At 46.2% G+C, this 25,566-nt stretch overlaps 1 protein-coding gene across 1 annotated transcript in view; it reads right to left on the minus strand.

Annotated features, from left to right (window-relative positions):
* Positions 1 to 24,583, minus strand: part of Cds1 (CDP-diacylglycerol synthase 1) — a 59,147-nt gene extending 34,564 nt beyond the window's left edge. Inside the window, exons 1-2 of the mRNA XM_051198643.1 lie at positions 24,176 to 24,583; positions 8,147 to 8,274 (exon numbers count right to left, since the gene is read on the minus strand). Of these exons, the coding sequence (XP_051054600.1) occupies positions 8,147 to 8,274; positions 24,176 to 24,292 (245 nt within the window). The 5' untranslated portion in view covers positions 24,293 to 24,583. The remainder of the gene's footprint in view (positions 1 to 8,146; positions 8,275 to 24,175) is intronic.
* Positions 24,584 to 25,566: the final 983 nt, after the last annotated feature.

The raw sequence follows: 25,566 nt of genomic DNA on the forward strand, positions 1-25,566 counted from the left end.
AATATATCTGACAAAAAGCAAATGGGGAGGGGCGTGGCCACAGGCAATAATTAGGAAGCAGAATGCCAGTGCCCTACAGCCCTCTTCCCTTTCCTCTTTTCATTCAGTGCAGAGCTCCAGCCAAAGGGACCGAGCTGCCCATGCTCAGGGTGGGTCTCCCTGCTCTGCCATGCCGCCTGTAACCACCATTGCAGACACACACCAGTGTAGCTAATTAATGCTGAGTGTTTGTCAATCAAACCAAATGGACAAAGTTAACCATCATGTGAGGCTTTTATTAGCTACAGCATAACATTTAGTTTGTATCACAATATATTTTGGTTCAATTTAGTCTAGTTCATGCATTTTATTCGAGGCACAGGTCCTTCCCTATTTTCCAACAGAACTCATAGCTGATGTCATCTCCTTATAAAATACTGACTATAATTCTTACTTTCAACCATCCTTCTACATTATGTGGCTGATTTTATTTTTTGTACACATAAGTATGTAAGTGTGCCAGTGTATGGTGCTGGGGCTCACACACAGAAGACCCATGCATACTAGACAGGCACTTCACCTCTAAGCCACACCCTCAACCCCCACCCTGCATAGTTTAGACACATCTTTGTCGAATCATTCTTTAAGGCCATCTCTGTACTCAAGGAGTCTCAAAGTCAACATCATTAAAACCAAACAGCTTTTTGCTAGTTTCCCAGGTTTTCCTCAAGGTACTCAAAATAAATTTCTCTACCCTATTTCCTTCCACTGTGTAGTAAAATATGTACAATCATTAGTCTTTGAACTTCAGGCCTGAACTAAAAATCAGTGTACAGTCAGAAAATACAACTGGCAGGTTCTGTTTAGTTTTTGAAGACATAACTCTCTGCAGATTAATGAGTGGATTAGGGAACTGGGCTAAGTCACAAAGCCAGGCAGAGGTGAATACAGGTCCTTAAAGCAGCCTATGATGATAATCCTCTCCTGTCTGCACGAAACTGTAATCATATTGAGCCTTCCCTATAGGTACCAGAAGCCGGGCCCTAGATGGAAGCTTCCAGCATTTACATGCCGTCCATGTCTAGTCTGAGCAGGAAACAACAGCAGCTGAGAACCAGAAACACTAAGAAGACATGTACTCTCTTCTCATTGTCTCATAAGTACAGTCCCCGCATCACATTCTGAACCCTGAAGAAGCACACTCAATTTAGCCACTTCTAAGAAAGAGAAAACTTTTACTGGCATCCAAATTAATGGGTATCACTATGCTATACTGCTGTTTATGCATATATATTATACTTAATTTTTATCTGTCCTCTCGAGAGCCCTTTGCACTCCCCCCCACAACAGGCTGGTCACCTCCCCCCAAAATATTCCTTGTCCCTTTCATATCACATGTACCCTACTAGTCCTCCTGTTCCACTATCCAATTCCCTTGACACCACCTCCTCATCTTTCATGGTCTCCCTATGGGTACACACACATACAGAGACATTCACATACACACAACCACTCTGACACACACAAACTTAAAGCCGGATTCCACATTATTCTGAATCTGGCTAATTTCACATAATGCAATGATCTCTGGTTCCATCCATTTTCCTGCAAATATTACAATTTTATTCTTTGCAGCTATATAAAATTCTCAGTGAGTGTGCACCACATCTTCCTGATCACTTATCTGTCGATGACATCCATATCATGCCTACTGTGGACAGTGGGGCAGTAGCATCCATGTGGACCCATCTGTGTCCTAGAAGCATATCCCAGAGGTGAGAGAGCTGGGTCAGCCACATGGTAGTTCTTTTCAAAAGGTTTTTATTATATTCTAATCATGTCTCTTCTGCAGCACTGGCTCAGGGGTCATGAACTGCCTTAGTTCTGAACTGTTCTTGTGTCTCCATCATTTAAAAGGTGCTTTGCTGGGAACAGCAATCTTGGTTGACAGTTACTTACTTTTGGGTTTTGGAATATACCCTTTAGGTGAATGATGGGACCTAATATTTTCGTATGTTTAACTTTTCCAAGCTGTTTTTCCTCTACAATTTTTAGCATTTAAAAATATTTTTTGATATTTTGACTAGACTATGCCATAGAGAAGTTCTTCTCTTCGTCTGCTTCTTCCAGATAAGGGGTTTTCTGTTGAAATTTTATTGAATATTTTTCTCTCCTGTGTTGACCTTGGTTCCTTCTTCTATCACGTGTATTCTTAGGTCTCATTTCTGTGTGGAACCCAGAGGTCGTGGACATTGTGCCCATGGTATTTATTTTCTTTTCTTTACTGGTGTTTGGCCCTGCCCTCTCTATCCCTGACGTTCTTTCTTGTTTGGCTAAGCCTATTGGCCATGCTTTTCCACTGTTTTTATTGGCTTCACTGAGTTCTTCATTTCTAAAATTTAATTTCTTCCCACCCCAATGACCTCATTTTCTCTGCTGACTCGTCCCTCTGTTGCTTTCTTTTCCGTGTCCTAGACAGACTCACAGACTCATCTATTTATATCTTCAGGATCTTCAGGTTCAGTAGCTGAGGAGCTACGATCTTTTGCAGAAGCCACAGTGTCACAGCTTGTACATCTGTTGGTTTGGACATATTCTTATTGCACAGTCTTCTCTTAGGGGCTCATTCACCAGCATCATGAAGTGAGGACAAAACAATGTACCCGGTGAGTCTCCGGCTTCCCCTCCCATGAGCCGTGTGCACAGTTGTGTGCAGCCCATCCCCCTTCTATGCCTCCTTCCTCTCCAGGTATCCTCACGACCACTGCATGAACTGCCAGTGCTTCCTCTGTAAAACAGTATGTTTTTCTTCTCTTCCTCTCTCCTTCCTGGGAAACAGTGGGAGCCCCCAGTCTCAGCCACATTTTATTGAATTTAATCTCCAGACTTTCCAAAACTACAAAGTTAGAAGACAAATATTTGCCCGTGCTGTGATTGTCGAGCGGCACTGGGTCTTTAGTCCTCTTTCTGCTAGTGTAACATGACACCTGAAGCTGGTTCATTTATGAGGAACAGAGATTTACTTCTTACAGTCCTGGAGGCTGGGAGTCCAGGGCCAGGGTGTGGCCCTGCACCTGGGGGTGCAGCTGTTTCATCCTACGGTAGAGGCCAAGGGCAAGCCACCAAGAAAAGTCACTTTCATAACAAGCGTACCTGTGTGATAACTGCACCCACTCCCACGTATGTCAGTGGCATGCACCTACTCACAGGGGCTCCTCTCAGCCCTGCTTCCCCCGAGGCTGCGCTTCCACATGTGAATTCTGAGAAACACTTGAAACCACACCCTCCCACAATCAAACACCGCCTTTCAGAGTTGAAGTACTCAGTTAAAACACAGCACACAACAGAGAGCAGGAAATCACTTCTGCTACAACCGAGTGGATGGTGTACACCGGGTTCCTTAGCAATCATCTACTTCAGTGGTAGAGTAGCATGGCACACCTGAGGCCCTGTTTCAATCCCCAGGACAGCCAAAAATAAAAGCAATCATTTTAAGTGGTTACACACTGACCAAATCAGTCAGGCTGTGAATATAACCAGTAAATCAGTTTTGTTCAAAAGTTAATGACATGTTTTAATTATTTTCCTAGAGTCACAAGCATTATGAGTCATTGAGAACTTGCATGGTCATGCAGCTTACTGAAGTCAAGGGTGAGGGCCCGGAGGCAGACTGAAGAGCAGGCAGGATCTGTCATCTGATGGGGAGCAGGGGTTTAGAGAAAGTCCATCTACCAGCCTGGAGCAGAGGTGGACAGGAAGTGTGTGGGTTCTCAGAGAACGGCAATACAAAGTCCAGGAGCACCAGCAGGCCTCCCTGGAGCTTTCAGGTTTCTGTGGCATTAGCAGCACCCTGGAGCAGACCACTCTGTCATGACAGCCTCCCTCCCACACTTAGCTGTCCAGGTCTGCTCTCCACCCACAGCTGTCATCAGCAGCTACTGTGCTGATACTGCCACATGTCCCCAGAAGACACTGAGACATGAAGCTTACCTACCTGCAAACACCCCTCGGAACACACTCACCTACCTGGCTAATGATCCCACCCCTCGGAGCACACTCACCTACCTGATGGACACACTCCTTATAGCACACTTGGATGGGGTAATGTCTGATGGACACCCCTTGGAGCACACTCACCTCTTCAAACTCAAGTCTCTACAATAAGTCTATTACAATAAAAGAAGGCTTCAAACTATATGTTGTACAGAAACAGCCATGTACTCTATACAGAGTAATTACCTGAGATTAAACTGTTAGACCAGCTACTGTTCTGGTTTTCATAACATCTCTCATCAACGGTGTTATACAATCTATGTTTCTGGTTTTGAGAACTACTCCCTCATTACACTGTGTAGGTAAGGACAAGGCCTGGGCTCATATTATCTCTCTACGCCTCGGGTTCTTCATTTACAAAACAGTCCCAAGCAAAACCGTAAGAATGTATTAGTGATTGTTTCATTGCTGAGAGTGGTGCATAGCACAGTGCATGCTCAGTAAATAGCTGCTAGCTAGCGCTTGCTATTGTTGCTTCATAATACAAGGTCATTCCCGAGGAGGGGTCTGACTGACACCTGGGAATTCAGCATCATTATTACAGAGCACTGGACTAATGCACACACATGTGTATGCATTTATACAACTCACATGTATGCACACACACACACACACACAATGAAACAGATCTGATTTTTAATGCAAAGCTGTATCTGTGAACTAGGTCACAGAAATGACTGGGAACAGGAACTATTAAAATCAGAATCATGCTTTCGATAAGATAGCTTATCTTTGTTCCATCAGCTTAAAAATAAAACAACAGGAAAACATTGCTTTATAAAATAATTTATTTTAATATGTTTATGATACTGTGACAGATTTTTCCATTTTCAACCATAATTCCAGGCTTACCTCCAAAAATATGTATTTTCTCAAAGACTAGATTAATGCTGGGCCAGGGGAGGCCTCAGAAGCAGACTTCAAAAAGCAAACTCTTCCTCACTGCCTTCGCCTGCTCTCCTTTCATGCAGTCCTTTTTGTCTCTCTAAGGCAGGCCACGGACACTCGACTTTTTCTTCTCTTAGGTAGGCCACAGAAACTAAAAGTATACTCAAATTTTCCTTTAGCCTCCTGTCCTAAAGCTGGCCATACAGAAATACTCTACTCCATCTTGCCAGGAAGGGGACCAGAAGACCCCCATTTGAGAAAATCCCTATGGTATCCCAGGAGGAAGGGGCACTGTCTGAAGAGACAGCCACACTGGGTTTCCTAGCTCAGCATCCCAGCATCAGATCTGACCTGTTTATCTGCTCACAGTCCTGTCATGAAGCCTTCTGAATCTCCAAAGATGAGGCACAAAGGATTTTGGAAGGTGAAAACAGTAGACCAGAAAGGGAACAAGAATTCATCCACATCCCAGGAGGAAGGTGACTACAACTCCACAGGGACATAATCTAACACTTGGGACATTGCAGACCTCACTCTGTATCTCATTGACTGTTTTGTCAGAAGTCCATTAAGATACTTTATAATAAACCAGCAATGTGATCATTTCCTCAAGGCCTGTAGGCTGCTCTGAACTCAGCCTAATGAGAGGGTTGACAGGAACCCAATCGGTGTTTAGTCAGAATTCTGAAGGCCTCGACTTGTGATTGTGTTTGAAGCAAGAAGTCATGGGCCTGAGCCCCTGGCACCTTTGCTGTCTCCAGAAGACAGTGTCAAAGCAGACAGTGTAAGGGAAAAGGGCCAAGTAAAGAAACACACCCTGAGCAGAGCCAAAGAAACACACTTTGGCCCTGAAACCAGAACCAAAGAAATGCACCCTGACCCTGACACCAGTGCCAAAGAAACACATTTTGCCCCTGGTCCTAAAGTTAGAGCCAAAAGGCTAAAAAGGACCAGTGAAAGAAACATACTTTAGCCCTGAAACCAGAGCCAAACCTGACCCTAAACCTGTGCAGAAAACCAACCAATCCCTGAGCATGAGATCTAGGCAGTCTGGACTCAGGGATTGAAATCTGACCAATCCTCACCCTGGAAATCTTCCTAGGAAAACTCTACCCCCTAAGAAGCCCTATAAAACCCTGTGTCTGTTCAGCTTGTGGCTGTTCAGGCTGCCTGGCTGCCCTCTGCCAGGGTGGCAGAGGACAGCTACTCTCCTGGATTCTTCCCCCCTACAATAAATCTCTTGAATGAGGTTTGGGTGAAGTTGCTACTCTGCACCCTCCTGTGGGACTGGAGCCATCCTGCCAGGATACAGCTGACACACTGGAGAAGCCTTCCCTGAAGCAGTTTGTAAGCTGCTAAGCTTACTGTAACTGTGGTATTCCTTGGCTCCCAGGTGCCAGAATATCTTTCCATCTGAGCTGTAACACTCAATATTCTGCCAGAGTCCCTGTCCATCCCATCTGAGCTATCAAAGTGCTTACAGTCATCCAGTGGGTGATCTCCATAGAGATGCAATCTTGCCCTCTCCCTCTGCATCTGGACTCCAGGCTGCAGAAACACATAGAGGCAGCTGACCTGTACAAGGAGCAGCTAATGGGCCCCCAGACTGATAGCTGGGAAGCCAGCATGGGACTGACTCAGGTCCCACAGAAGAACTGAGCAGTCTACAGGACCTCAGACAGTGGAACCAGGATGTATCCCTGGTGCACAAAAGGACCTTGCAGACACATCCCCCATAGAGGGATAACTGCCTTAACCTAGAGACAGGAGAGAAACCCTTGTCCCTACTTCACATGACCTGACAGATCTACATGACCCCACCTGGATGGCACTGCCCTACATGTGGAATTGGGGGTGGGGGATGGGAGGGGAGGGTGGTCAGGGTGCATGTGAGGGGGCAGAGAGGGTAAGAGAGAGGGAGGGGGGAGGGAGGGAGGGAGAGGGAACTGGGATTCACACACACACACACACACACACACACACACACACACGAATCACAGGACTGACCACGTTTGAGGGTAAAGGAGGAGAGACTAAGTTGAATCTGAGTCTCCCTTTATGTCCTCAGAGTGGCTATCACCCAACACAAACAAGGGAACTCTGACTGCCTTTGCTCCATGAGGAGGCCAGAGGTGTTAGAATGATGGGCTGTGACTCCACAGGAGAAATGCTCATCAGTTCGGTACCAAAGAACAGCATCAAGCAGAAAGAAATCAGGGGTCATCATGTAAGATAACAGCACAGAAGCCTTCAGAGCATTCTTGTGCCTGTGCTCTCAGGATGCGATGGAGAAGACATCTCTTTCTATGGGGCGTAGAAGATGCTGGTGAAGCACTGTCAGGGTACAGCATTTCACACAGTAACCTGGATGAAACTGAACATTTCCTGCACTTCCATAAGTTTTATAATTCAAATTACCAAGGCATGCAGTGCAGGGTAAGACAGAATTAGCAGAAATCCCGTGGTCATAAACACTTTAAAATAACACAAATACAAAATGGTAAAGTGTTGTTGAATTTTAGACAGTAATTTTAGACTCAGTTAAAGAAATTCTGGAGGTTGGAAAATGGCTCAGGCAACAAGGCCCTTGCTGAGTGAGCACAGGGCCTGGTTTGGATCCCAGCACCCACCTTAAGGAGTAGCTCAGTGGCACACTATGGGGGTTGGGGGGCCGGAGGGGCAGCCGTCCCAGCCAAATCAATGAGCCCCAAGCTCTACGAGAGACCTCATCTCAAAAAATAACTAGAGAGCAGATTAAGGAAGACACCTGATGCTGACCTCTGACCTGTGCATGCACACACATGAACACACCCACAAGAACATGTACATACATCATATGGATTCACATATGTACACTCCCCCCACCCACACAAAACAACCATCAAAGAAAATGATAAAAAAATTACTTCTTTTTTTCCTGGCATTTGAAGAACACACAATATATGATTTTCATTATGAAACATTGCAACACCAGAAAATCTAGGAACCTGGTTTGTTCCTGTAATCTTTACCAGTCAACCTATCAGACTTGGTTTTCTCACACTGCATATGGTCTGACAGTTAAATAAAGGCACTAATAAGCACTCAGATTGTCTTTCATTACTGACTTCTTCTCACATGGTCCCAAACCCACAAAAGCCAGACAGGATGCATGGATGCACCAGGATAACCTTGAAGTGTGTAAATGTGCCAGGCAGCAAGATGGACCTGTTCTCACCCATCGTACCTGGAAGACAGTCCCGAAAGGGCTTTCTTGAGGATCTCGGGGGTCCTGTCTGAGGATGGCGGCATCTCAGGAACATCAGAATCTCCTCTGGCATCGAGATCTCCATACCTGTCATCAATATCTGTTTCCTAAAATTAAAAAGAAGAGCTGTTTGTAAAGTATGTATGTATGTATGTATGTATGTATGTATGTATGTATGTTTATTTTGAGATGGGGCCTCAGAGAGGTCCAGGGGCCAGCCTGGAACTCACTATGTTGCCCCTGTGGTTCTTGCCCCCTGACCCATCCCACTTTGGCTTACCAATACTGGCTTCTGGTTGTGTATTATCACTCCTGAGGCAAAGTATTCTTTTAAACAGCACATGCTTGCCGATGCATTCTCTTAAAGCTCTATATGCCAAAACTTAGTTGCCTAACATAAGACAAAGACACTACTATTGGCCTACACTGAATGCCCAAGCTGCCATAGTTTCTAGCTAAGTAATCTTTGTTATCTTTGGTAAAATTCCAGACTAAAGGATTACCTTACACAAAAGGCATATGAACGGCTCAGATTACTCCTTAAGTCTGATGTTTAATGACAGAACCAGTATTTATTGTTTGCCTCAACTGGGAGAACAGGGCTATTTCTGTACTTTTTACCAAGCATTTTAGTCTGATTGTGTTTGACTAACATCCCAGCATCAACAAGGAGAGGCTCTCCTGCTTGGCTGTATCGATATGGATTTTAGCGTCCATCATTTTTATTAGGTCCCAGGGAAGAAGGTCAAATGGACACTGTATTTCCCCAACAGATGGATGTGATCACAGGGTTTTTTTCAGTTGTCAGATTTAAGTTTTTGATGCCTAAGCCAACTTTTAAGAGGGCACATTCCCCAAGGAGGGATATTACCTTAGCCTAGAGGCAGAAGGGAGGGCCAAGGCCCTACACCAAATGACTTGACAGATTTTGATGACCCCTCCTGGAAGGCATCGCCCTCCCTGTGAAATGGGGGGTTGGGATGGGAGGGGGTTTGGGGGTATGGGAGGGAAGGAGGGAGGGAGAGGGAACTGGGATTGATATGTAAAATAAGAAAAAATAATAAACTTTAAAAAGAGGGCACATATGCAAGCACTGTATGGTGTGTGTGTGTGTGTGTGCATGTGTGTGCGCGTGTGTGCACGTGTGTGAGTGTGCGGTGCATGCTGTAGGCCCTGTGAGCGTTGGGTCTCTATGACAGAGGCTAGAACTTTCAGGATAGAATGGCCAAGGCATTCATAAGAGCAGACATGGCATCTGCTGTTCATTTTGACATGTCCTTCCCTCATCTACACTGCTTCCTCCTAGCCCTCTATGCTCCCAAAACCAACAACCATCAGTAAGGAAAGTGATTCGCAGATGTGAGAACTAAAGGCAGCCAAGTCCAGCCAGGAGGCACATTCCCAACAGACAAGGATGGGCACTGGGCAGAGGGCTAGGAAACAACTTCCAGGAACCTCAACCCAAACTCAACCTTGATCGGCTACAAAGCTTTGGCTGTTTTAACTGCACCTACATCTGAAGAGGAAGCATTTAATATGATGCTGAGGGTCTAGCAAATTCACACAAGTGGTGAGCTATTAGGATTAAATCAAGCCTCCCACTCCCTCAGGTGGCTTTCCAAATAAAATGTCACTATAACAATGAGACAGATGTGATCCCAGAACAGCTTCAACTGAGAAATGCTAGCTGGTAACAGGCAGGCTGACGTCAGCCCAGAGTTTCTCAGTACAGGTGGTCAGCAGGCCAGGTCACCTGACCCCTCAACGTGGAACACAGCACTGAGTTTTCTTGATACTTCTTCTGACTTCAGTGATCGTGAGAGGTGGAAGGGCAGAAATGTGGACGGTGACAAAGCCAAGATGTCACCAAGACACCAAGAGAGCACAAGATCAGGGATCAGGAGCCCAGGATCCATCCTACCTCAACTCAAACGATCAGTGTGCTGCAAGACCAGTGTCGTGTGCCCCCCCCCACACACACACCCCAAGGGAATGAAGCCTTCAGTTTCTACTTGGAAATAAAACCCCTGGGCAGAAATTCAAGTTGTTTTCTTCAAATCAGTGGTTTTTGCAAACCACTTCCAAGTATAGGTGACATCAGCAGAACTGTGCTCAAGCCTTACCTCCTGTGCTGGCTAGTTTTAACTGTCACTTTAGTCAACCTGGAATGACCTGGGAAGGGAGTGCACATGAGGAATTACCTAGATCAGACTGGCCCGCGGGCATGTCAGTGGGGACCTTTCTCAATGCTGGTTCATACGGAAGAACCTAGACCATTGCAGGCAGCACCATTCCCTGGGGTAGTCCTTGTGGTGGAGTGAAAATGCTCCCCACAGGCTCATATGTGCACATGCTTGGTCGCCAGGTGGTGGAACTGTTTGGGAAGGGTTAGGAGGTAAGACCTTGTTTGAGGTGTTGTATCACTGGGGTGGGCTTTGAGGTTTCAAAAGCCCATGCCGGGCTCAGCCTCACTCTCTCTTCTCTGCCTGCTGCCTGATGATCAGGACATAACGTTTTCAGCTCCTGCTGCAGAGCCATTGCCTTGCCTGATGGCTCCACACCATAGCCATCGGAGACTCACCCTCTGAAGCTGTACTGGAGCCCCCAATTAAACGTTTCCTTTTATAAGTTTCCCTGGTCATGGTTTTCATCACAGCAATACAACAGTTCTGAACTGTCTGAGAGTAAAGCTAGCCAGCAAGCAGGCAGCCAGCATGGGTGCATTTATTTCTCTTTGCTCTTGACTGTGTATGTGTGTAGCTAGCTGTCTAGGACCCCAGCCTCTGTGATCTCCCTGCCAGGGATGGACTTGAGAATTCCAAACTAAAATAAACTTTCTCTTAGCAACATTGCTTAGTATCAAAAATTTTTTCTTCACAGAAACAGGAATGAAACTGAACACTGCATCCTCTATGCTGCCATGTTCTTGGTCACAGTCCCCAAATTCTGGGTCTTATCTTTCTTCCTTTAGAGAAATACAATTTAAAATTGAAGACTTAATTTGGCTTATTTAATTTCATCCTAAATAAATAATCAAAGGTAATTCCCAAACATGGCAGCATTACTCCAACACCAGAACCAAATCCCAGTATGGATCCTGTGCTACAAAAGACAGCAGACATGAAAGGTGAATGGACAAAGGATCACTTCAAATGACCAAGCAGCCACTAAGCACTGATGCATGCTGGGTAGATCCAAACCATTTTGAAAAGCAAAGTCACCACTGCTTTTTGCCAAGCCCGTGGTTTAAAGATGGTTCTCCAATATCTTCCCATCATGGGCCCCTGATTCCAAAGCCTACGCCGTTTCCCTTCATGGACTTGTATGTACTTCTAGCTCCCAATCTGCCATGTCCAGGTATGTTTCCATGGAAACCACTGAGTATGCTGACCTGGCTCTTCCACCAAGCCTGTTTTCTACTCTGGAGAAGAAGCCACAGCTAAACCAGTGAGCCTATCGGTCCAGTCCGGAACTCAGCATCTGCACAGCAAGATGGCTCCGAGACTGTCACTGCTTGCAAGCACAAATAATAAAAGTAAACTACACAAAAATCTGGGCAGCCAGGCAATGGTGGTGCATGCCTTTAACCCCAGCACTGAGGAGGCAGAGGCAGGCAGGTCTCTGTGAGTTAAGACCAGCCTGTTACAGAGCAGGTTCCAAGACAGCCAAGTCTGTTACAAAGAAACCCTGTTTTGAAAAGAAAAAGAAAAAGAAAGAAAGGGAGGGAGGGAGGGAGGGAGGGAGGAAGGAAGAGAAAAGGAAAGAAAAGAAAAGAAAAGAGAAAAAAGGAAACAACTGGGCATCACTTCTGGGGAGCATTTCCCTTTGTCCACACACTCACTGTAGCAAGCCTCTCTTCTAGCTTTCCTTCCATCACCCTGCTGAGCATCACCTTCTTCCCCATGCCTCAGCCTCCTATCCTGCCCACTAGAACCCACTGCCGCCAAGACAATTTTACAAAGCCACAAATCTGATCTTACTACTCCTATGCCGAAAACCACCAGGTTGAAGCCAAATCACTTGGTGGTATTTTGGCTGTTCCTACGAGGGGGCCCTTATCTTTCGGACCTCCTCCTTATACTCCACCTTTTACAAAGTGTCTTCCCTCTTTCCTGCTTATTCTCTGTACAAAGTGTAAAGCCACAGCCCTCTCTCATCCACGGGTTCTGTTTCTAACCTCCTGCCCATTCCTCAGCCCCTCTCCTGCAGGGCCATGGTCTGAGCTCACCATCAAGGCCACTTCGTTAGCCTCTCATCTTCTCTGACTCGCAGCTCCAGGTCAGTTACTCTTCAATATGCTTCCAGAAGTCTCTTTACTACAATGACCTGTCTGCTAGTCTGTATTTGTGACCAGTCCACACCCTTTGTGGGGTGAAAATGCTAACCACAGGCAGCACTGCCCACTCCAAGGAGCTGGCACTGAGCAAGTCCATGCTGAATGAAACAATTCTGCTGGCTCTGCTGAAATAAGTTCTCACCTGCTCTCACTATAGGGACCTATGCTGTACTTAGGTGGAATGAGGACTTCTAAGTCCAAATGAATGAGGATTACAAAGCCGGAATAAAAACTGTCTGCTCATGATGTCTGAGCTGAATGAAGCTCCTATGGGGAAACTGATTCTAGAACTCAGAACAAGATGCTTCCTAGATATCAATTCACTTATTTGTACAATCAACAAGGAAATAATCACTTCCGTTTCATAAGTGAGAAAATTTAGGCTGAGATGCTAAGCAAAGCACCCAGTTTACCCAGCTCTAGGTATGCTCCCAAATTATTCTGCACACTAACACCTCGCCTGGAGGCAGCCTAACAGGCAGATCTTAAAAACAGAAATTTATGCTACCTTTTAAATGCATGGGAAATTGCAAAGGACAAGAAGAGTCAAGGCAACCTTGAAGGAATGAAGCTAAAAAAAAAAAAAATCACTGCTGGTTTGCAAGAGTTCTTGTAAAGCCACTGTCATCCAGAAGTAACCCTGTACACACATGCTCATCTGATTCTCAACAATACTGTAAAAACAGTGCAATAGGAGGGGGCTGCAATAACTACAAAAAAGGGAACTCTTTGCCCAGATTTCACAACACATACAAAACCTAAGTAACAATGGGTCAAAGAATTTTTAAAATTCCAGAAAGTCCCTAACCTTGGATTAGGTCCCAAAGACTTGGATTTTTTTTTCCCCCTAAAGATTTTTCTTAAATATGATAACAAAAGCATGATCCATAAAATAATGAAGAAAACAAAATTCACTAAATTATTTTTGAAAAATGCTGCTAAAAGAATCAGACAAGCCAAAGACTAGGAGAGGGCACCTGTCAATCACACCACAAATGATGGCCTGACAACTAGACAAGGAGCAGGTACCTGTCAATCATGTCAAAATCTCACAGCTGGTGATGGTCTGACAACAAGAACACATAAAAGACTCTCAGAGTTCAGTCAGAACAATCAACAAGCAAAAACAATGAGCAAATATTTTAGCAGACACTCTCTGCCAACGACAACACACAGATGGCGAATAGCACAAGGGAAGATGCTCACTATTATTACTCATTAGGGAGAAAAAAGTCAGAACCTGCAAGTGACACAGGCATGGGACACACCAACCAAGTCCCAGCAGGCCGTGATGGGAGCACTGTGAGTCTGAGCAACACAGAGACCCAAACACACACACACACACACACACAAAACACAGAGATCCAAATACACACACGCACACACACACTCATGCACACACAAGTATATACACACAAGTATATACACACTAACACACATATATACACTCATACATGTGTACACACACCACACCAGGTGTTGGAAACTGTGAAGTTCTGACCCGTGAAGCTGCTGGTGGGAGTGTAAAACAGAATAACTACTTGGAAAAACAACTTGCCAGTTTCTTGGAAAATTAAATGTATATTCTCCAGAGGACCCAGCCATTTTATCCCTAGGCCTTTCCTCAAGAAAGATGAAAGCAGATATCTATTGTATGTAGCTGTATACATAAATACATGGCAGCTGTATTTGTAGTAGTGCCAAACAGGAGACAACCCAACATCCCACTGTGAAATGGGCAGACTATGTTATGCCATACAGGGAAGTGTGCATGCTCTCTCTCTCTCCAAATGAACTACTGCTACATGGGATGTACAGATGTGTCTTTAAAATACTTGTAGTAAATAAAAAGGCCTGATATCCAGGTGTGGTGACATGCCTATAACCCTAGGGAGAACCAGGGGTTCAAGGTCACCCTAACCACATAGTGACATAAGTTCCTCTTTAAAAAATTAAAAAATAAAGGGCCAGATGAAATATGTATGAGTGCATGCCTGTATAGCACTCCATTTCTGTAAACTTAACTTATAGTATTAGAAAACACATCAACAGCAGCCCCGGGGGATGAGCACAACCAACTGCACCTGCTATGGATATTTGTCTCTTTTCCCCCCTCCCCCACATCCAAGTCATACCCTGTTGCCAGTCTCCAATGAGATAATCCTGAGAGGTCACAGGGTGGAGACTGGAACTAGTACCCTCACAGGACACGGACAGACGGACAGACGTTCCCTCTCTCTGCATACAAATAAAGCTGGTGCCTTCTAAAATTTGCAACAGCATCCTCATCCAGGACCAAGGCAGCCACAACCTCCACTTTGGACTTCCAGCCTCAGAACTGTGAGAAATAAATCCCTGTTATTTAAACTGGCTAGTCTGTGGCATTCTGTATAGCAACTTGAACTAACAACACAGCACTTTAAATGTGTCCAACTTAGTGAGTATTACTGGAGAGCCTGGAAAGAATGACACAGAGAGGGCTAAGATCCCTCCCAACAGCGAACACTGAGAAGATCGGAACAAGGGTGGGGACCAGGCATGAAGGGTATGGTCCATCAACATGCAGTCCCAAAGAGATGTCGCTGAACCCACAGAGCTAAGCACAGTTCAGAGTTACACAGAGACTCACCTTTCAGCCATCTGCGTCCTAAAGCTTGTGACAATGTTACGTTACAGTGTAAGGAAGAAATACAGCGATGACAATCGTCAGGCAACCAACCTTGAGACGGAGAGGTTACCCTGGACTGTCCAGGTGGGCTGCATATAATCCCAAGGGGAGAGTATGTAGTTAGTATACAACTGGTTTTGAAGATGGAGAAAGGAACCACAAGCCACTGTATGCAGGAAGACTGAGGCACACGAAGGCATGGATATAGGACTTCCCTTAAAGGCCTCGGGGAAACAGCAGCCCTGCTGGCACCCTGAATTCAGTCGGTGAGGCTCATTTCAATGAACTGATTACAAAACTGTAAGACAGTAATTCTGTGTTGTTCTAAGCCACTGTTTGCAGTGATACGATATAGAAGTTATCAGAAATGAGATCCCAAAAAGCACCCACAGCATGCATTGGGAACCCTTCCAGCAACCCGCCTCTCTGCCAGAGTTTACCTCATTCAATTCTCTGGCCTCTTCACCTGCCAGAGTTCCACCCACCAGGGCTTTGCTTGCACCTGAGGACTCTATATGCTGAGGGGCTGGTGATGGCCACCTCTGCGACAGACAAGACAAAGTCAAGCCTCCCAGGTGGCCACACCACTGCTCTTGCCATCTTCAGCTGTGGAAAATGCCACAGGCCGTACTCACACCCCACCTAGTCTCAGGTCCTGTCCCTGCAGTTCTGGCTCGATGTAACCTTTCCCTGGAGACACGTCATTCTTAAATTTACACTATGTCTAATGGTGTCATTTATGTAAGTCTCAAGCCCCAAATTAGAACTAAAGATCCCTTAAAGGATAAAGGAATAGGATGGCTTAGAGCAACTCAGACAGCTGATGGGTTTCATTCAAATTCTAATTACAATTATGGTTGCAAATGTGCACTTCACCTGAGTTTTTAGTAATGTTTCTTCAGAGATGTCACCATTTTCTCACTGCTACACTGTCTTACCCCATGAAAAAATAAAAAACAAACCAACAAAAAACAGTAAATCAACCAAGAATAGCTAGCTATACCTACTCTCAAAGTACTTTCCTGCTAGGAGCCTGACTTGGGGGAGGGGAGGCCCTGAAAGAAGTATTGGGAACAATTAGACAATTAGCATATGGAATCTCTTTTTTTTAAAGATGGGTCTGGTTGCCCAGACTGCTCCTGTATGCCTGGGCTTAGTGATCCTCTCGTCTCCACCTCCCAGCTAGTTGGGAGTGTGAGGGTGTGCACTGTAACCAGTTACACAGACCTGTTCATTTTTAAACTTGTGTAACACTCTTGTGGCTATGTAGGAAAGTGTCTGTAAGAGGTACATGCTTAGATAGGCATTCATCCCAGCACTCAGTAGGCAGAGGCCAGAGGATCAGAAGTAATGGTCATCCCTGTTACACAGCAAGTTCAAGGCCAGATTGAGCTACTCAAGTCACTGTCAAAAAGAAAGCAGAAGAGAAAGAAAAGATGTGTGGCCCTGCTGGGCGAGTGTCCAGAGTATTCGTAACTTACCATTCACCAACAAATATTTGCCTTAGCAGAGTATTATATTATTTAAAATTAAGGGCTGGATATTGATGATGCTCGTGTATAAATCTGGGGGAGGTATAAAACTAAACAACACACTGTTCCAGGATGTAAACATGTGGTAAATCCATCAGGAAAGGAATAAGGAAAGTCACGCAGGTGAGTAGCTGGAAGGTGCCAGGCATCAATCTTGTATTTATTAAATGTAGTGCAAACAGGAGTACTGTATGCCGAATTCCAGGGAATACCACATGTGCCAGACTCCGCATGCAATGGACTCCACACCGGACACCACATGCACTGGACTCTACACCAGACAGCACATGCACTGGACTCCGCTTGTACTGGACTCCACATGCACTGGACTCTATATGCACTGGAACCCCCATGTACTGGACTTCACACCAGACACCACATGCACTGGACTCCCCATGCACTAGACTCTTCATGCACTACTCCACATGCACTAGACTCTGCATGCACTGGACCCCGCACAAACTGAACTCCACACTGGACACCACATGCACTGGACTTCCCATGCACTGGACTTTTCATGCACTGGACTCCGCATGCACTGGACTTTGCATGCACTGGAGTCTGCATGCACTGGATTCCACATGCATTGGCCTCCACAAGCACTGAACTCTGCGTGCATTGGACTCCGCATGCACTGGAATCTGCATGCACTGGACTCCCTATGCACTGGATTCTGCATGCACTGGACTCTGCATGCATTGGTCTGCCCTAGCACACCATCCTATAGGATATAGCTGCTAAAAGGGTCCACCTGGTGGTAAGTAGGTGAAAGAAAATAAAAACCACATCCAGGAAAGAGCCCCAGGTCTATCTTGTTTCTTCATCTGTATTTCTACATATTGAGGTGAAATGTTAAGTTCAAGATGAGCTTAATAAATATTTACTGGCCCACAGCACCAGATGGCATGGCAGTGAGCCCTTATCTTAATGTCAATGGGTTTGGTGCCTTCTGGGCCAGGTAGATGATTATGTGAATGAGCTTCGGCACCCCACATCCAGCTAAGAGTCTTGACACACAAAAGGACCATCACCACAGCCAAGAAGCACCTTCAGGTTCACAAAACATTTAAGATAAATATGATCACAGAGCACCGTGAGCTCCCATTCTGTGCATTGCAATGTCGTATTAAAAACAAAGTTTAATTCTTGGTAGTTCTGACAAAGTGTTAAGCTGATAGTTAACAATTACTAGGAAAATAAATCTGACCCCTCTGTGGGTTAAAAAAAAAAAAAAAAAAAAAAAAAAAAAAGCATGACAACTAATGGCAGCACCTTTCAGGAATGATCCAAATTAACTGGTCCTCTTGGAGTTCAGGACACACACACCATACTGAGATCTGATTGAAAGAGACCACAATGGACAGAATCGAAAGAGAAATCCATGAGGTGGTTACTCTGAGAAATGCAGGGCTGTCCATCCTCAAAGGCACTTCTATCTACTATGGAACTTGCCATCTAAAATGACCTCTCCCAGCAATTTTCCTACCTGGTATTTTACACAGGAACAAGCCACCCTTGGCCACTGTACATGTCAGCCTTGAAAGGCATCTATCTGGTCTGACCCTTGCTTAGAGGGGCACCTAACAATCATTTTCCCAAGGCACAAAACCAAGTCAAGTCTCAGAAAACTGGTAAAAGATTCCAAATGGCCCATTTCATTGCACTGACTTGAAATATTTTTAAGTGATGGGTGTTGGTGGTACATGCCTTTAGTCCCAGCACTCGGGAGACAGAGGCAGGCAAATTTCTGGGAATTTGAGACTAGCCTGGTCCACAGAACTAGCTCCAGGACAGGTTCCAAAGCAATATAGAGAAACCCTGTGTTGAAAAACCGTGTGTGTGTGTGTGTGTGTGTGTGTGTGTGTGTGTGTGTGTGTGTGTGTGTGTGTATACATATTTATATGCAGTATTTTCTAATACAGAATAGTTAAGGGATAACAGACACAGATGATCCATGTTATTTAGCTGAGTCATCTATGAATATGTAAATATCTATCTTACAAAAATGCACATATGTCAAAGCATAAAAATAAAGAGTAATGATGCTCTATTATTATGTATTAGTGTTAAAATATCTTTACAAGATCATTTCCTAGAGGACCACACTAAATTGTCCCACCCCCTTCTGGCCAGGATGGTCATCTTCCAATAAACTGCCACAGTGGCGAACACAAAGGGAAAGAAGTGGGAATGTGTGGCCTCTGGGAACATGAAGGGTGACACTGTGATAATGAGGGCCAGGGAATACTTAACACGGGTGCCCCATAAACATCACCAAGAAGACTCAGTGCTGCTGCAAAGTACAGCAAGATTCTTGACAACAGAATGACTGTTGGCCATAGTGAGTGCTACAAGAGAGTGTCGCTAGTTGGTGAGGGAGGGTGATCACTCAAAGAAGCACCAGGTTTGGCCAGCCAAACCAGCCAGCCAGCTTCACCTAAAGAAGCACCAATGAAAAGAGGCCTGAGCTTCTGGAGACCATCCCCTGTGAGTAACAGATATGCAAAAATAAAAGTCCCCTGTGAGTAACAGGTATACAAAAATAAAAGGCCTCTAAAGTGTACAGGAAAAAAATTTAAAGGAAAAATGCTCCACCTTCCCCTGGTACATTTATGACATGCATGAAATAGTGATTGCTTGCATCAGAAAGCCCACTCTAGTGGAATAGATTGTTATAGACAGCTGGTAATATTCCATGGGCCATCTCTCAAAATAATAAGATGAACTGCTTACAGTCAAGACTCAAAATGTAAAACTTCATGCAGTAACACCAGGTCATTCTTTAGAAATCCCAAATATAAGAAAGACTTTAGTATCAACCCTCGCATATGGGTAACTTCAGAACTGACTTTAGTGGCATAGCTTATATTCCTGAAGGCACTTGCTCAGGAAGGCCCGGTTTCTCTGAGGCCCAGAGAGGGAACTTCTGAAAGACAGACACACTAGCTGTTCCACAGGAAGTACTAACGGGCAGTGCATTCGGTTCAGAGACTCGGACCTTCCTCTAAGTCCCTTCCGGCTGTTTGCCCAATGCCACACAGTTGTATTATGTTAGTTACATTGACAGGCATGCCTTAACTCAGTTCTCAGTTTCTGTCACATCTGTTCTTCCCACTGAGGAAGTGCTGACTGCTTTTCCCCTCAGCTACTACTCCCAAAGCAGTGTGAGGAACATGTCAAAAAAAAAAAAAAAAAAAAGGTGGGACAGACCCTGAACTCAGTTAGGCCTCCTTACAAACATCAAACACTGTGACTTTTGGCTAACTTAGGAACTGTGCGGGTTTGGTGTGAAACAGTCTGCACTGGCTTTGATGGATCTACTAGCTGCCCCCTGGTCATTAAACATCCAGAGCCTTAAAAATGACACTACCAGTGTGTTAGCTTAAGCTAATGTGTTTCTTAGATTCCTTAGTGCTCACCGGTTCTAAGGCCCTTTTGGACTGAGAAAGTGGAGGGCCCACGGTAAACACCCAGATCTTCCCTCTTTTGCTTTTCAAATGGCTCTAGATCTACCCTCTCTTTCTGCTTTTTTTCCCCTTTCCTGGCATATATGTAGACTCCCCTGTACTCTCCTCTCATTCCTGCCTAGTGCTTAGGCCTACCCATCCATGTCAGCCCCTCACCTCCTGCCAACTTCTCCCCTCCACTGAAAAAAGAACATCTTCCCTCATCCTCTTTTTCGTTAATAAAAAAAAATTCATACAATATATTTTGATCACGTTTCCCCTCCCTCCACTCCTCCCAGATCTTTCCCACCTCCCTATCCACCCAACTTTATGTTCTTTCCCTTTCTCTAAAAACAAAAAAAGCAAACGAAACAAGATATACCACTGAGTTCACTTTGTGTTGGGCCAGCCCTGGGATAAGGTTGATATAGCCAGGGACAATCTATTGGAGAAAACTGATCTTCCCTTTGCAAGTAGGTATCAGTGGCATGTAGCTTCTTGGTTAGGGTAGGAGCCCATGTCCACGTCCCCTCTCTTAGTGCTGGGACTCCACCTGCCTGGGCCTATGCAGGCTCTGTAATGAGTTCATCTGTGTATCAGTCCTGTCGTGAGTCATCTGTCACCTCTGGCTCTTACAATCTTTCCACCTCCTCCTCTGCACAGCTCCCTGAGCCTTGAGGGGACTGTCCTCCTATCTTAACACCCAAACACTGCCACTTCCCAACAACAACAGCAAGTGTGCTCCCCTCACTTCCACTAAGATCTTTGGCTAAACTCTTGTGTGTCTCAGCCTGTAGTCTATAGTGCTACTGAGGACACCTTCCAAGCAACCCCTCCTCTTCTATTCTCTTCTAGCCCCAGGGTTCTTTATCGTGGTTACTCCTTACATCCCTAACTCTTCTCTAACATGGACACTCTCACTAGTCCTGCCATGAGCACCCTAGACATGGTCCCACCACCATCTTTTGAAAGGTATATGCCTTCTCTCCACTGTAGGACACCATCTCCCCAGACTGACTTTTAGCCTATCAATTCCCCTCCTTATCAGGATTTCCCCCCTTCCAGCACTTTTCAGACCATGGCTCTTGAGCTAAGAGTGTCACTGCAGAGGTTTCCAGTGGAAAGCTAGGTGTGGTGATACACATGCAACCCACAACCCCAGCACAGCACAGGGGAGTCAAAGACAGAAGGATGGTGGGTTCCAGCTCAGCTGGGACTACACAGGAAAACATTACAGTCAAAGGAAACCAATATCCAAAACAACAGCAAAGCCAAGACCAGTAGCTTCCCAGAATCTGTGAATAAAGAGGAACATCAAAGGCTATAAGGCTCTCCAGTGCTCAACCCCACCTCCCAAACAGAGGCAGGCTCTGGGATTTCTAAACTCATTTCTGTGTTCTGTCCCTAGAACGCTGAATGAAGCAGTTCTGCATGTCCTTTGCCTAGAACACCCTGTCCTAACCCCTGCCCTAACCCTGTCCTAACCCTAACCCCTGCCCTAACCCTGCACTAACCCCTGTCCTAACCCCTTTCCTGTCCTAACCCTGTTCTATTCCTGCCCTAACCACTGTCCTAACTCACCTTGTCCTAACCCTGTCCACTTGACTGAATTCCCAGGCATCTTTACTTCCTACTTCAACCTCAGGTACTCTTGACAGTTCTCCAGTCTCCAAGCAGAGTTCATTCAGGCCCTCCAAATGCTACCTAGGCCTTCACACTGTCTACTGAATCTAAGCCACACAAGGCTTGATTTAGGGTTGGAACTGGGCTGAGAGAGTACTTGGTCAGGTACTACTCCACCATCTCCTGGAACATTTCCCTGGTGATAAAAAAGCACTTTTTTCTCATGTTAATTCTATGGAACACAGAGCCTTCTCTGGGCTTAAGTCTCAGGGTCCTGAACAATGAAAATGTCACACTAACAATACCATTATAAAGGCTACCAAACAGCACAGCAGGGAGTGTAATTTAATAGCAGGATGCAAAGCACCTCCTCCACTTCTTAAATTAATTTCAAAGGTATTTTTTTTTCCTTCTTTACTGGCTCTTGAGCAGTAAATAATAGCACTTAAAGAGTTTCTACAGACCAAATATTAACCAGCTTCCAACAGGCAACTCATTTAAAAATAGCCCTTGACCTGGAAATATAGGTGTGTTCAAACACACACCCAGATAAGGAAGGACAGACCGAGGATACAGCTCAAGGCTTCAATGCCTGGCAAGTCAAGGGCGCCTAGAGAGGGCACTCTAGAAGTACAGGAATATCTCAGCACAGTTTGAACAAGCTCACCCTCGTCTAAGAAATCATGACGAAACAAGTTACAGATGGATGCATTTTATCTACCAAAGTATGTATCAATGATAGCTAACAACACAGCATTTATAAATAAACACACAGGCCAGTGGGGTAAACAAGTAGGGGTGGGGATAAGGATTCCACTGAGTCAAATGACACCAAAGTCCTTCCTATTTTAAATGCATTGTGGTGTTTTAAAATGTAAGTAAATAAATCCAAAGGTTATTTGATGCACTGTTTCCAGTTTTCAGGACATGTTTTGTCTTAATAAAAGCCAGTTAGCTTTCTGCAGTTAAGGAAGTCAACATGAGGAGGTTGGTATTTCCTTGACTCCAAAGGATACCAATGCTAAAACAAAATCCCAACCTAATTAATTCTATTTTTGGTCTCGTTTCCAAGGCAGTTTTCACGAAGCCTGTTCTTAGCCCATTGCTTCCAGTCTTCAACCTTCTATAGCTAGAAAATATATTTTGTCTTATATGTCCTTATATGTCTATATATGTCCTTAGCACATATTCTCACTCTATCCTCATAGAGATCAAGAATAGGAAAGAAAGTTATCAATTCACTGAGTCTAAACTTTTGGTCCTAAAGTCACCATCATATTTATTGCTTCCGTGTTATGGTAGCAAGATTTGTAACTCGAGCTCCATCAAGTTCATTAACATAAGCTTGTGGACAACACTCAAGCAGCCAGGGGTGTCAGAATAGCACAAGCAGAGATGGGGAAGTTAGGTTCCATTACCGAAATGGAATGAACTTGACCTTGGGACATCCCCAGACAATTTAAAGAGTCACCTTTTTGTTTTTGTTTGAGCTCGGTGCCAGCATTGAGCTTACTACAAAGCTGAGAATCATCTCTTAGCCTTCACCTCTCCCTACCCCCTAGTGCTGGGACTACAGGCAAACACCACCACACTGTGATCTTCCACAAAAGAATTCTAAGGATGATTCGAAAAGTTTTGAGTTTCCCCAGCAAAGTGGAATTCTGTAAACATAAGCTTTTGCAGTAAGTGTATTCTCTGGCCCAATGTCCCAATCTATCGCACACGGTCATAAAACTGCATTTTGTTTTCCTCCAAAAGTTCTCACTGGCGTCAGTCTATTAGGAAACACACCTAAGCTCTTGACTCTGTCTAGCTTTAACTATAACAGTGGCAAGGCACCTGCGTGTTTTAAAATATGAAGCAAGGTTAATCTATTCTATTAAAAGTGTGGGGGTGGGGGGTGAAAAGTCTGGAATTGAACTGTCCGGTTAGATGAAAACCACTGGTGTGACAACTGCCCTGAGTACTACGGCAGCCTCCACCCTCCTAAATCTAGCAGCCCAGGGGTGAGGGTAGGGGAGGGGGGAGTTAGGAGGTGGTGGTGAAAAAAAGAACAGAGGAATGAAAGCGCAGCTTGGAGTAGCTCCACAGCCTGTCCGCGTCAGGCTCCAATGACAGCCTAGAACCAAGGTGCCCGTCTTAAGTTTACTCCCAACTTTGTCACCCTACCAATGCAAGGCAAGAGAGGTGGCAGCCACTAGACGCCCGCCCGCGGTGACAGGTTCCATCCTGACTCGGGGCGGGGTGTGGGGTGCGGGGTGTGGGGGGTCGGGAGAAGCATCTCAGGTGCAGCCAGTTTCAAGTGCGGCCCGGGACTCGCACGCACGCCCGAGGGGAAACACGGGACCCTTTGGCGCGCCAGTTCCAGGGGCGCGGCCCGGGCCCCGTCACTCTCTCACTCACTTTGTCGCTGGTGCTCTCGGTTTCGTGGTCGCCGCCGGCCGCCTCTCCCTCGCGGGGCGGCGGTGTCCCCGCTCCCCCGGGGCCGGGGCAGCCCCCGCGGTGCCGCAGCTCCAGCATGTCCCGCTCCCGCGTCGCTGGCTGGGCTGGCGTCGTCTAGCGCCCCGCCACCGCGGAGCCGCGCCGGGTCACCCCCAGAACGGCATCAACGAGCGAGCGAGCGCTCGAGGCCGCCGGCAGGGGGTGCAGGGCGGCGCGGGCGGGGACGCGGCGCCGTTGCCAGGTGCACGGCTCCACGCACTAGCCCCCCCCCCCGAGGGCGGAGGAGCAGCCCGGCCCGCCCTCGCGCCTGGCGACCGCGCCACCCGGCTCGCCCGTCGGCCCGCCCGCCGCCAAGCTCCCGCAGCACGGTCACGCGCCGCAGGCCCCGCCCCTCCGCGCTGCACTGCGGTGCCCCGGCCACGCCCCTGGCGGTGACGTCACTCTCCGGGCCCCGCCCGGGCGCAGGTTGGGGCTCGGAAAGGTGCGAGCCGAGCCGGGACGGGGCGGTGGGACCGGCCTGGGGCTGGGAGCGGGGTAGGCGAGCCCGAGCGACGGGAAGCCGTAGACGGCGCAGGGTCTCTAGACCCGGTTCAGCCGACTCCTCCAAGGGACTCGGCCCAGCTGGACACGCCATGGCGCGGCGGAGCTTCGCAGGCGTCCCCAAGCAGAAACTTGCTCGTCAGGACAGACCCGTTGGCTGCGCGTTCCAGCCCGTGCTGTACCTCCCCGGGTGCCTCGGGATGAATTGGCCAATAGTTTCAGTCTCGTACCGAGGTTCTGTACTGGGGAAACTCGGGCCTTTGGATCTCACAAAATGTTCTACCGTAGGTTCCACAGAGAACCTTTGATGCCCTAGGGCGCCGCCTCCAACCGTGTCTTTGAAAGACAAGGACCTTGGGACGCTAAAGCTGGAACAGGATGGACACATGATCCGCGTTAATTCCAGTCTAAATCCTGTTAGCAGGCGCTTAGTTTTCTTCACATGCGTTTGCTAGCAGGTCCTTAAAGGTAAAAGTGGCACACGTTCCACGAACCAGACAGAAGAACGCCTTTATTGTAATAAGTCAACCATTTCTCAGATCATTGCTGATAAAGTGAGAATTAAGAACTATGTTGTTTTTAAATTCTAATAACTAGCCAACAAAAATTCAATCGTCAGAGTAAGACGCAATGAGAAACGGCAGACTCGCGTGTCTTTGCCGAGCCAGACAGATCTTTAAAGCCCTCAAATTCAGTTTGGGTTGCCAGCTTCATCCTCCAAAGCATAGAGAAATTATAATTTATTTGCTCTTTGTAAGCAGAGTAGCAGAAAATGGAGAAGGGCCAGATAGGGTTCAGAGGGTAGAGACACT

Source organism: Phodopus roborovskii, unplaced genomic scaffold, assembly GCF_943737965.1.
Source record: "Phodopus roborovskii unplaced genomic scaffold, PHOROB, whole genome shotgun sequence".
NCBI classification, from domain to species: Eukaryota; Metazoa; Chordata; class Mammalia; order Rodentia; family Cricetidae; genus Phodopus; species Phodopus roborovskii.